Source organism: Theropithecus gelada, chromosome 15 (genome assembly GCF_003255815.1).
Source record: "Theropithecus gelada isolate Dixy chromosome 15, Tgel_1.0, whole genome shotgun sequence".
NCBI classification, from domain to species: domain Eukaryota; kingdom Metazoa; phylum Chordata; class Mammalia; order Primates; family Cercopithecidae; genus Theropithecus; species Theropithecus gelada.
Window position 1 is genome coordinate 19,730,527 of NC_037683.1, and position 12,792 is coordinate 19,743,318.

The window sequence follows — 12,792 nt, forward strand, 5'->3', positions numbered from 1 at the left end:
AAATGTATCACAGCTAAACAAGAAAAAAAAAAAGCCCAACTTTTAAAAGAAAAAAATCACCATATAGCCACTAATACTTTTTCCCACTTAAAAATGTACTGTTAACTCCTCCAACTAACTTAATTTGGACATTATCTACTTATGAAGCTAAGGAAAATAGGCAGGAAAAAAAATCATACCTTCCTCATATTTTCTGCATCCATGGCAACTATTTCCAGTTGGTCTCTCTCCTGCTCGACTTCTGTCAATCTCTGCAACAACGTCTCTTTCTCATCCTGCAGCTTTCTGCACTCATTCTGGGCCTGAGTTGCCTGGCCTTTAATGGTCCCCAGGTATTCTTGCAACCCACTGATGACACCTTCTAAATCCTTCTTCAGGGCTTCGTTTGCTGCTATCTGGCCTAAGCAAGATGCAAAAAGGGTAATAATATATCTTTTTAAAGTACTGTAGCATTGTCTCATCAGCATTTTGTTATTAGCCAAGAGTGAAATTCTAAGCTTTCAATTATTTCCTATCATTTTTCTTTTTCAAAACATAATGTTAATTTTTCTTCCTATTATAGATAGTATAGGACTATTAAGCAGGTATAAAATAAAAATAGTATATTTAGGGGCTATGCTTGTAAAATACCTGATTCATGCTGTAAAAAGTTTAATTTCACCCAGGTGCAGTGGTTCAAGCCTGCAATCCCAGCACTCTGGGAGGCCAAGGCGGGAGGATCATGAGGTCAGGAGATTGAGACCATCCTGGCTAACACAGTGAAACCCCATCTCTATTAAAAATACAAAAAAATTTAGCCGGGCATGGTGGCACGTGCCTGTAGTCCCTGCTACTCACAAGGCTGAGACAGGAGAATCACTTGAACCCAGGAGGCAGAGGCTGCAGTGAGCCGAGATCAGGCCACTGCACTCCAGCCTGGGTGACAGAGTGAGGCTCCATCTCAAAAAAAAAAAAAAAGTTTAATTTCCAAATAAAATAAAAAATATGTAGCAAAACTGTGAGTTCGTGCTGCTAAATACATATAACATAATCACTCAGTATATTATCATATTAATAGATAATTCTGAAAAAGTCCCAGAGAATGCCCCCATTAGCTTAGCTAGGGCCATAAATTTATCTTTGAACCAATCACCGTGGCCAGAATGACCAGAGTGAGGGTGTCTTGAATGGCCAGTTCTTAATTATGGCACTCTCTCTGGGCTTTGATAGGGGAAGATGTTCAGTACCCATGTCCAAGTAATGTAATATTATATAATGGTTCTTGTTCACCATCTTTGCACTACCATTCTGTTGTGTCTTTTGGGTGTTTCCAGGCTCACAAAGATCTAGGAGATAATTTAGAACTTTAAAATTAAGTCAGAAAGAGCCTTGGGCAAGTCTGAGAAAGACCTAGGTAAGTGGAAACCAATAATAAAGATGAATCCAAGACTGGCAACATAAACGTGTAACCTAAAGACTTAAAACACACACACACTCCCCATGTACAGTACTGGATACACACTATGTGCCAGGAACTTTATGAACACTCTCTCTCTCTTCTTCTTTTTTTTTTTTCCTCAAAGTTTCACTCTGTCACCCAGGCTGGAGTGCAGTGGCACAATCACGGCTCACTGTAGCCTCAACCTCCCTGAGCTCAGGTGATCCTCCACCCTCAGCCTCCCAAGCAGATGGGGCCACAGGCATCTGTACTACTACATCTGGCTTTTTTTTTTTTTTTTTTTTTTTTTTGTAGAGTTGGGGTTTCGCCATGTTGCCCATGCTGGTCTTGAACTCCTGGGCTCAAGTGATCTGCCCACCTCAGCCTCCCAAAGTGCTAGGATTACGGGCATAAGCCACCACTCCTGGCCTATGAATACTATCTAATTTAATTCTCCCAACAACTAATAATTGAGATAAAAATAACTTGTCCAAGGTGACACAGCTGATAGTAGCAAAACAAGGAGTAGGATCTTTTTACACTGAGCCCTATGTGTAAAAACCACTATGGCCTATTGTCTTCCTTTTCCACTATTATGGATATGTCACATTTTAAATCTGCATTGCAAAAGTAGATCCTAAAACTCTTTCTTCTTACAACCAGACACTGAATTCCCTGATGCCAATGGGTGCTTTGCTCCTGAATGGATTTTATGCCATAGACAATCACATGCCAGAGCTTATCATGATCATGTATTGACTTCTGGCCTACTGACTGGAATGACCTGACTCACTAGGCATCAATGCCACAAAACAAAACAAAAACAAAACTCTTAAAATTGCATTAAATACTTTTGGGTATCCTGTAAATATTTCCCTATCAAATACTAGTACTAATAGGTGAACTGTATTTAGCTACTATCTGGATTAATGCTTGTCTTTATAATGTTCCTTTCACTAGTAATAGAACTGATTTACCCTAAATCACACTGAAATTCTTACCTTCAGTAAGTTGTTGTTCAAGGTCCTTAATCTCTTCCGTTTCCTTAGCAATTCTAGAAAGTATCTCATCCAAACGACTTTCAAGTTGTTTGTACTGCTTGTTCATAATGTCAAGCTGTTGTTCTTTACCCCTCTTCTGAGCCTTCATATGGGACTGAATTAAAAAACAAAAAAAAACAAAACAAAACTCCAAGTTCCTTAAACTCCTTTAAAAAGAATAATCCTTAACAACATTTTTAAACGAAGAATAGAAAATAAATATAATAATTTGCACTATTTTGTGTCAGGCCCTATATTGTTTTCACATGGGTAGTTTTCATTTAAACTTCAAGATAAGTTGATATGGAAATCATTTCTACTTTACAGGTGAGAAAACTGAGGATCAAAAAAGTGGTTTTTCCAAGGGCACAGCTAGGTAGGTCAGTGTTATTTGCATTGCATTAAATTGTGTGTCTCTCTTTTTTTTCTTTCTTTTTTTTTTTGAGATGGAGTCTCACTCCGTCGCCCAGGCTGGAGCGCAGAGGCACAATCTCAGCTCACTGCAACCTCCGCCTCCCGGGTTCAAGCAATTCTCCTGCCTCGGCCTCCCAAGAAGCTGGGACTACAGGTGGGGGCCACCACACTCGGGTTTTTGTTTGTTTGTTTTTGTTTTTTGTTGCTTTTTTTTAGTAGAGACGGGGGTTTCACCATGTTGGCCAGGCTGATCTCGAACTCCTGACCTCAAGTGATCTGTCGGCCTTGGCCTCCCAAATCGCTGAGATAACAGGCATGAGCCACCGTGCCCAGCCTAAAATGTGTCTTTTAAAAAAGGTTTCCAAAGTTAGTTAGTTATGGCATATATCTATAAAAAGACTTAAAAACTACATCCCAAAATGTTAACAAGAATTATACCTGGGTGGAAGGATTACATGGGGATTTATTTCCTTTTGTAGTGAGTATTTTTATATTTAAAAAACTTTTATAGTAGATAAGTAATGCCTTTTTAATAAAAAAAATTAAGTGTACTTTTTAAAAAACGTTTCTTAGAAGAAAATAGAGGCATGAAATAAAATACCTGAAATTCAAATTTACTTTCAATCTCTTATACAAAGAAACATTTGGCTTTTCAATAAACTGAGAGTTGACAGGGACCTCAAAGACCACTTAGCCCGGTGAGTCTCAAAATGGAGGGTCCTAAGGAGGTATACCTGTCTACCACTAGACTTCCCCATGGTGGAAAACAGAGCTTTCACATACCCACACACCCTCTCGCAACCTGAAGTCATGGCATTAGGGAACTGCTGTTAACTGAAAAGAGTGTATTGTATTTCTCAGGTGTGCTAGGGAAAGCAAATCAAGAGCCAATAATCTAGTCTAACCCTTGCTTTTAAACATGAGAAAACTGAATTTCGGATCCATCAAATGACTTGCACGTGAGGCAACTGTTCATATGAAGGCAAAATAATTCCCCAGAGAACCTTTGCCCTCCCACTCACACCTTCATGACTCTTAAGTTGGTACCCACAGGATGGGAGGAATACAACAATAAATGAAGACAACGTTATTGAAAGAGGGAACTGTATCAGAAAAATGAACACCAATGATCTCAAGTCTAAGACCCATGTGATGATAAAATAATATTTCTCAATTTTATGTATTTGCTTACCCCAAATACAAGAAAAAACATCTTTTCATTTCTGATGAACAAAAGAATGGCAGCTTAATTGGAAGGTTTTAAATTTACTACCGGTAAAGCTTTATGGTATTTTGCAAACTCTTTTCCCTACACTCCCAAAATACCCATTTGAAATCTTTCTGAAAAGTTAACTACATATAACAGCTTACATTGTAAGTAAATTTCGGATTTTTATGGCTCAAGAAATAATTTCTTAAAAGACTACACTCATATCAATAAATCTTTAAAATTCACCATTAAAAATTCCAGCGAAACCTTTATACGCAGGATAAAAATCTGATTCAATATGCTAATGGTGTACATTAAATACAGGGGAACAAAAGTAGATTCTGCGATTTACATCACCGAGAAGCTCACAAAAGAGTTATTGTAAAAACAGGAACTTACATCTCTGACTCCTCCTCCTTTTAAGTCCTTTGTACACAGAGAGAAAAAATGATCATACCTTAAAATTTATCCTGTTAAAACTGAGCCGTTGAGAACAGAGAAACTGTGGGCGGAACACTTTCTAATGCTGTCTTCAAATTCATGTGCACTTCCCTCTCTGACAGCCACATTTTCGCAAGCGCCTCCGAGCCTCTGTAACTTCGCAGAGGCTCAAACCACATTCTTGGCCAAAAGTGAGCGGCGGCCCCGCCCATCCAATCACCAGCAGCCTCTGCGGGCAGGCCCCACCCTCCGCGAGTTAAATCATAACACAGGAAGCTCCCGGGGGCCAATCACGCCCAAACTTTGCAACAGATCACTACAGCTCGTTCCCTCTAGCGAACAGTTAACTTTTGCTTCCAATGGGGCATTTACCAATCAGAGAAACACAATACAAATCTTCATTATGTTTGCTCCAGTGATAATTTGTGCTTGTATGAATAATTTCATAACTACAATAGTCTGTGAATTTGAAACCTCGTTAAATGCTTATATTTGCTGAAAACCTGCCTAGGCTTAGTTCTGAGCTAATTTAAAAATAATCTATTTAGACCTTTAATCGCTTTGTGAGGAGAGGGTCATTGTGGTAGCATAAGCAAGGGCTCCACCTCTTTCTAAAACAATGACTTGGGGGCAAATCACTTAATATTTCTATATCACATTTTCATCCTCTTCAAAATGAAAGAAAAATGGCTAGATGTGAATAAAGTTCCTCACCAGAACATGTAAAATACAGCACAATGTACGACACATTGTGGGCACTTAATATGTTTGTTTTCTATGATTTCTCATCAAAGTTAAGCTTTTACTTTTAAATTCTATTGGCTATTCAGAAAGATAGTTCATCTAATTACATAAAAATTAATTACATAAAAGTCTACCTATATCTATAGAAAAATATGCAGGCATCCCACTCTTGATTATTTCTCTTCTGCTTAAAGGCTCACATTTTGTAGCCTAAAATAGGATGCCAAACACTAGCCAATATGAAACTTTGTGAATCAGAAAAAGATGTTCCCTCTGGATAAACTTAAAAGAGATGTCCTCTGATGCTGGGACTACGGCTGCAAACTTAAGAACTATTAGCAGTTTTAATAAAATTAAAAAGGAAATTCAAATCTGGTTTGTATGTTTCATCCCCACTGCACAGGTTGATTTTAGCTAACTTTAAAACTTGGATACCATTCCCATGTCTCATTTACCGCCTTTCTATATATAATTCTCTACAGAAATCCAGTGGGAACTGAACTCTCTGTCCGCCAGAAATATAACAGTCATTTGTTGAAAGCAAACACATAATCCAGCTACTAATTAGACTCATAGATCACAAAACTGGAAGGGGAAGCAAAGGAGTTTTGGGTAGGATTTATAAGCTGCTTCCTTCCTCCCTTCCATGATGCAAGCATTCATAAACACAGGGCTGGTTGGTCCCTGGGAATACAGATACCCGTAGGATACAGTTCATGTCTTCAGGGGCCTTACATGGGTGAGATTGAACAAATACATTCAATAAAGTAAGATATTATTGACCACATTATACATTACTTAAAATACCCCATTTTCCCTTAAAATTATTTAAAATAATCAAGACTACCTTTGGTTTCAATGTTAATACTTTGGTTTCAATTTTTAGGCTTTTGTTAGAAAAGACCTTATATCTGTCATAAGGTTATCCTTTATCGAAATTAGCTGGCCCACAAAAAATATATATGATATTGTACTAAAATGCTTAAAGGAATAGTTAAATAACTTGTCAAGTACTAAAGCAATTACAATATCCTCACTATGTTAAATTCTATGATTTCTATTAATCCAGAGATCTTAGAGTTCTTTTAAAAAAAAAAAAAAAACCCCTATTATTCAAGGTATACCAGGAAAATACATAGAAGATATTTTTCCTTGTATTTTAGGAGTATTAGCTAAAATATAAGCAATTAGTACAAAGAGTAGAGACAGAGACAAGGGCTTGGCCATATCCAGCCACCTGACCATATCTAGTCATATCTCAGGAAGAAACATTCCAGAGAAATGTTTCCTTTTTTAAGGACAAAACAAAACAATATGAAAAAACAAATACCTTCAGTGGAATATTTGCATAAAGGATTAAATAGAAGAGGTAGAAAAAGGACTCGGAACCCCCTTCAGCTTCTTCTGCTCTTAAGAAAGATGAAGGGCTGGACGTGGTGGCTCACGCCTGTAATCCCAGCACTTTGGGAGGCCAAGGCAGGCGGATCAGAAGGTCAGGAGTTCAAGACCAGCCTGACCAACATGGAGAAACCCTCTCTCTACTAAAAATACAAAAATTAGCTGGGCGTGGTGGCGCACGCCTATAATTCCAGCACTCTGGGAGGCTGAAGTGGGTGGAGCACGAGGTCAGGAGATCGAGACCATCCTGGCCAACATGGTGAAACCTTGTCTCTACTAAAAATACAAAAATTAGCCAGGCATGGTGGTTGGTGCCTGTAGTCCCAGCTACTCGGGAGGCTAAGGCAGAAGAATCACTTGAACCTGGGAGGCGGAAGTTGCAGTGAGCCAAGATTGTGCCATTGCACTCCAGCCCGACAACAGAGCAAAAAAAAAAAAAGAAGAAGAAAAAAAAAAAAAAAGAAAGAAAGATGAAAAAAAGGAAAGGAGGGAGAGAGCAAATCTCTCTTGCTCTGCAATGCAATGAAATTCAACCACTTAAAAATAAATAATTATGCCATGTGGCCATCATTTACTGAAAGCCACCTTCTCTTCAAGCCCTAGGTTGTTTTGTTTTAAACATACACATTCCATATATATGTGTGTGTGTATATATACACATATATTTATATATAACACACATACATATACACATACATACATTATATATACACACATATATGTACAGTTTTCCTTCGGTATCCATGGGGGATTGGTCCCAGGATTCCCTGCAGATACCAAGATCCACTGATGCTCAAGTTCCCTTCTATAAAATGGCATAATATTTGTATTTAACCTATGGACATCCTCTTATATATTAAAATCATCTCTAGATTACTTATAATACCTAATACAGTATAAATGCTATGTGACTAGTTGTTATACTGTCTTGTTTACAGAATAATGACAAGGGAAAAAAAGTCTGCACATGTTCAGTACAGATAAAACCATCCTTTTTTTCCTAATATATGTGATCTGCAGTTGGTTAAATCCACAGATGCAGAACCCATGGATATGGAGGGCTGACTGTATATGTATATCACTTAAATTTGTACATGAAACTAAAACAGACTTTCAGAAAGGACTCTGGACTCTGATGCTAACAATGATGAGACATGTAATATGTAGGGAGAACAAAAAATTTCTTAATTTACTCACATGTTTTGGGTCTTTGGAATCCAGGCTATCTATGGCTATTTGCAGGTCCTTAATCTCCTTCTGCTTTTCGGCAATTTCCTGCTTTTGCTTTTCCATCTGCAGTTCTAGATCCAGAGCTTCCTGGCGTAATTTATTTACAAGTTGTAGTCTACCACTCAACTGCTTGTAAAGAAGGGCCTTCCCTGCTTCTGAAATCTAATCTCCCCAAACCCCAATATATAATTAACAGAGAAGAACAACATTGATTTATTAAGACAATGTCTTTAATTTCTATGTTCTATCAGTTTTTTAAAAATAAAAGTAAAATGTGGGAGTTATCTAAGCACTCCATGCATATTTTATACTTTTATGCTTATTATATGTAGAAAATCATACTTTAAAAAGTTTATGAAAACTATTAATAGCAAGCACACATAAGTTGTCATTCTATAATAGTATAGGCAACTTGTAAATTATTAATAATAAACATAGTATTAATAATAGCTGGCTTCATATAGCACTTACTGTGGGCCATGCACTGTTCTAAACTCTTTATATCCTTTAATCTAATCCTCAAAACATAAAAGGTAAAAAGTATAATTATCCCAATTTTATAGATAAGGAAACTGAATCATGGAAAATTTAAATATCTCGCCCAAGGTCATACTAGGAGTTTCTGGAAGCAAGACTTTGTGTGACTCTAGACAATTTCACTGACTACTACACTACAGTTTCCTAATTAGTTTTAATGTGAAGACAATCAACCAATAAATTGAATACTGATATAGAAGTAATAATTAATACTCTATCTCTTATTTCTAACAGTTTTTAGCATAGATTTAAACAAATGTAAAAATTTCTCAAGAGTCTGTATAGAAGTGTAAAAAAGATGAAGATAAAAGACTGAAAAGAAATAAAATAATGATGATTACTACGTAATTTCCCATAACTGCAATACCTTTATAATCAGGAAAAAATTTTAGAATTCCATATTCACTGGACAATCATCTCACACTCAATAATTTCAAAATACAGCAAACTCTCATTAAATTGACATTTTTATTTCACTTAATTAGAACCCAGCTGAAGCTTACCTTTGTTAGCATGTCAAGTAAGTGAACAGTATAAACAAAAACTTAGGTTATTAACTTTCTTATTAACTATTTATTAACTATTATTAACTATTAATATTAACTCACTTAAATAACTCTATTTTCTAAGCATATTTTGGAAGTATCCATTTCTTTTACAATTATGTACATTATTTACATCTATCTATGTAAAGCTTTGGCCAGTGCTATTATAAAATATTCTTTTTAAATTATTAAAACCATCTTGATAGCTCCCTCTACCTCATTTCCTACTTTCAACCCATCATTAAGTCCTGTCAGTTCTACTGTCCAATGTTTCCTGGAATCAGTTGGCTTTGTCTCCACATCCACCAGCACCTTCCTGGTTGGTGCTAGTATCATCTCTTGCCTGTACTGAACAACAGCCTCCTGAGAGATACAGATGCACACAACCCCATTCCTTCCATCTCACTCAGTCCATTTCACTCTTCATGAAGTAAGGCAAAGTGACAAATAGGATCAGCCACTCAACTGTCTAAAGCCCTTCAAAGATTTCCTATTGCCTGCAAAATAAAATTCAAACTTCTTAAAATGGCTTATGAACAATTTGGGAGGCCGAGACAGGCAGATCACTTGAGCCTAGGAGTTCAAGACCAGCCTGGGCAACATGGTGAGACCCCACCTCTACAAAAAAAAATACAAAAAATTAGCCAGGAGTGGTGGCACATGCCTGTAGTCCCAGCTATTCCAGAGGCTAAGGTGGGAGAACCACCTGAGCCCAGGAAGTCAAGGCCCTGTCTCAAAAATAAAAATAAAAATAAAATTGCCTATGAAGCCTGGCATGATCTTTAACCTCATGACTCTTTAACTTCATCTTCCTCTACACTCTCCCTTATTCTGCAGAGAAATTTTTTAGTCTGAAGGCCTTTGTACACACTGTCACCTCTCCATGGAATACTTTCTGCCAGCTCTGCCTCACTGGCTCCTTCTCATCCTTTGTATATTAGCCTGTCACCTCCTCAGAGAGGCCTTTGTGAATCCCCACAATCTAAAGTGTATCTCTTTTAACATCTCCCCTAGTTTTCTATTTTTTTCTTACAACACTGATGCTGTTTAACTTTTTTCCTTTTTTTAAAATAAATATTTTTTTCCTTTTTGTTTATTTATTGTCTTATTTCCCCCACAAGTCTGTCCATGAGAGGGATACATGTCTATTTTGTTCATTACTCAGCGCCCAGCCCAGTGACTGACATATAGTAAGGTATAAACTTGAGTCAATTTCTAGTTAGTATAAAATCTGAAAGTAACAATACAGTGTATCTTTTAAAAGAATCTACAATTTGGACTTCACATTGTTGTTCTACCTACTGTGATATGAATGTAGTTACCATCATAATTTTTAAATACTGATTTTTAAAAGTAATAAATAACTAAAACCTTTCTACCCACTTAAAAACTAAAATGTCACGCTACTTCCTTTTTTTGAATTTTCCCCTATGCAATTACATCATGGATTTGAGCTGCTTACTTGCTTACTTTACAACACACTTTGGTAATTTTTGAGAATATGTTACTTCAATCTTTTTGTATACTACATATCTCTTTTTTTTTTTTTGGCTTGTGTTTGATGACAATGTTCATGTAATAGCAGAGATATCTCCTGGTTCTTAATCTAAGTCCCAGGATCTTAAAGGTGGAGAGTGCTTAATTAAATTAGAAGAGATACATCAGGAAGCAACTTCTCAAGACTACACCTTTTTACATAAAATTAAGTAATTTATTTATTAATAAATTGCTAATTAGATGTCATCATAAATGGAAGAAAATTACAACTGGCAAATTCTAGAACCATATTTGACTGTGGAATTTATTATCCCATAATTAATTAGGCAGCTAACTGCTTTTTAAATTGTTTTATATGGTTATGAAGGGAAAAACACGTTTCATTTTTCATTTCCTCTTAGCATTGTTGCTTTGCTTTTACATACTTTTTTTAGTTGTACAGCTTCTTCCAGTTGTTTAAATTCTTCAGTAGCTCTCAAAATTTGTTGTTCTGCCTTTTCTATTTCGTCATGCAGTTCTGATAGTCGAGTTTGTGCTGCAAATTTAAAAACCATGCTCACATAATATGAAACAAGAAAAATATTGAATTCTGAAATTTCTACCAGATATTCCTTCTTTGTAATATCCTTCTCCCCTCTCTATTAAACTGTCATTATACATCACAAAAAAAATTTTAAACTAATTACTTATGATTGGCTTTTGTTTATTAATTAATCTCTAAAATAAACTGTTTCATGATATGGTATAGAACTCGAATTGTTTTGTTTCATTCTGTTTTGAGATGGAGTCTCGCTCTGTTGCCCAGGCTGGAGTGCAGTGGCATGATCTCTGCTCACTGCAAGCTCCGCCTCCCGGGGTTCATGCCATTCTCCCGCCTCAGCCTCCTGAGTAGCTGGGACTACAGGTGCCTGCCACCATGCCCGGTAAATTTTTTTTTTTTTTTTTTTTTGCATTTTTAGTAGAGACGGGGTTTCACCGTGTTAGCCAGGATGGTCTCGATCTCCTGACCTCATGATCCGCCCGCCTCAGCCTCCCAAAGTGCTGAGATTACAGGCGTGAGCCACTGCGCCCGGCCGGTATAGAACTACAATCGATCCTTTTATTTGTAAAATTCTTAACATGAAAGGGGCTATTCCCAACACCAGTGAACCCTTTTTACTAGAGAATAAGACTTTTATTGGGAAATATGCGCTTTACATGTCACTAAGTTATAATTAGGTTCAGGGTATTAAAAATAACCCATAAAACCTTGTGTTAGAGGGAAATGCTTTACGATGGAATTCAATATCAAGAAATTCACTACTGAGCTCTCTCTCCCAGCTGTAGATGATCTCAAATCAATTATTTTCCACCTCAAATTTAAGATTTCTCTCTCCCTCTCCCCTATAAAACTGAGTCAGCCCCTTTAAAGCTAGTCTGCACAAAAATCTGATTTATTTTTGCTTTCCCCCAGAGACTTGCATATAGTATAGGTAGACATAAATAACTCAGTTTCTTCTCTTCCTTCACCAAGTCAACTTCTATTTGCCTTCCATGTCTTCCATTTAGCTATCACTCAAGGAAAGATAAGCTGCTGGTCTGATTGAGAGCACCACAGTGGGCCATAATGCTAGGGGGATGCACAAATCCCGGTAAGGGTTCTCTTTCTTCCATATCCACGCAGCTGAGTGGGTAAGTAGATTCAAAGTCTGTCATTGGCAGGGTCTCTAAAGTGCCCCCGTCTTGACTTCTTCCTTTACGTGACTTGCCAGAAGGTATTAAGTAAGATCCCTTGAATTAGATTGTGGGGCGTGGGGCATGTCAGGAAAAGTCAGAGGCTACCCTTAGACCCAGGCCTGAGGAGAATGCTCTGTTCCAGCTTATACAAAGCATTGCTTTAGGTTTTTGCTACGTGCATAGTAATCAATCAAGTGGTTCTTTACTTGCTTCAGTTATTACTAATTGTGACTTTGAATATATAGTTCCAGTGCTTATTTGAAAGAGGGGATTTACTCATTCTTGAATCCCCTGGACATGTTGCCACCAAATTACTGCCAAAAACTCTATTAACCATAACAGGAATCATTACAAAATAAATGCTCGATATATCTGCTTGATAATCACTACTTTTGTTTTAGACTTTTCATGGAAACAACACCATCAACATGTTCAATTAAAGGAGTTACAGGGCTGGGCGCGGTGGCTCATGCCTGTAATCCCAGCACTTTGGGAGGCCAAGGCGGGTAGATCACAAGGTCAGGAGATTGAGACCATCCTAGTTAACACAGTGAAACCCTGTCTCTACTAAAAAAATACAAAAAAATTAGCTGGGCGTGGTGG

The 12,792-nt window shown here is 37.1% G+C and overlaps 1 protein-coding gene across 1 annotated transcript in view; it reads right to left on the reverse strand.

Annotated features, from left to right (window-relative positions):
- The window catches only part of CNTRL (centriolin), a 96,026-nt gene that overhangs the window by 51,646 nt on the left and 31,588 nt on the right, over positions 1–12,792 (reverse strand). Inside the window, exons 11-14 of the mRNA XM_025358788.1 lie at positions 10,899–11,008; positions 7,862–8,056; positions 2,419–2,572; positions 180–400 (exon numbers count right to left, since the gene is read on the reverse strand). Of these exons, the coding sequence (XP_025214573.1) occupies positions 180–400; positions 2,419–2,572; positions 7,862–8,056; positions 10,899–11,008 (680 nt within the window). The remainder of the gene's footprint in view (positions 1–179; positions 401–2,418; positions 2,573–7,861; positions 8,057–10,898; positions 11,009–12,792) is intronic.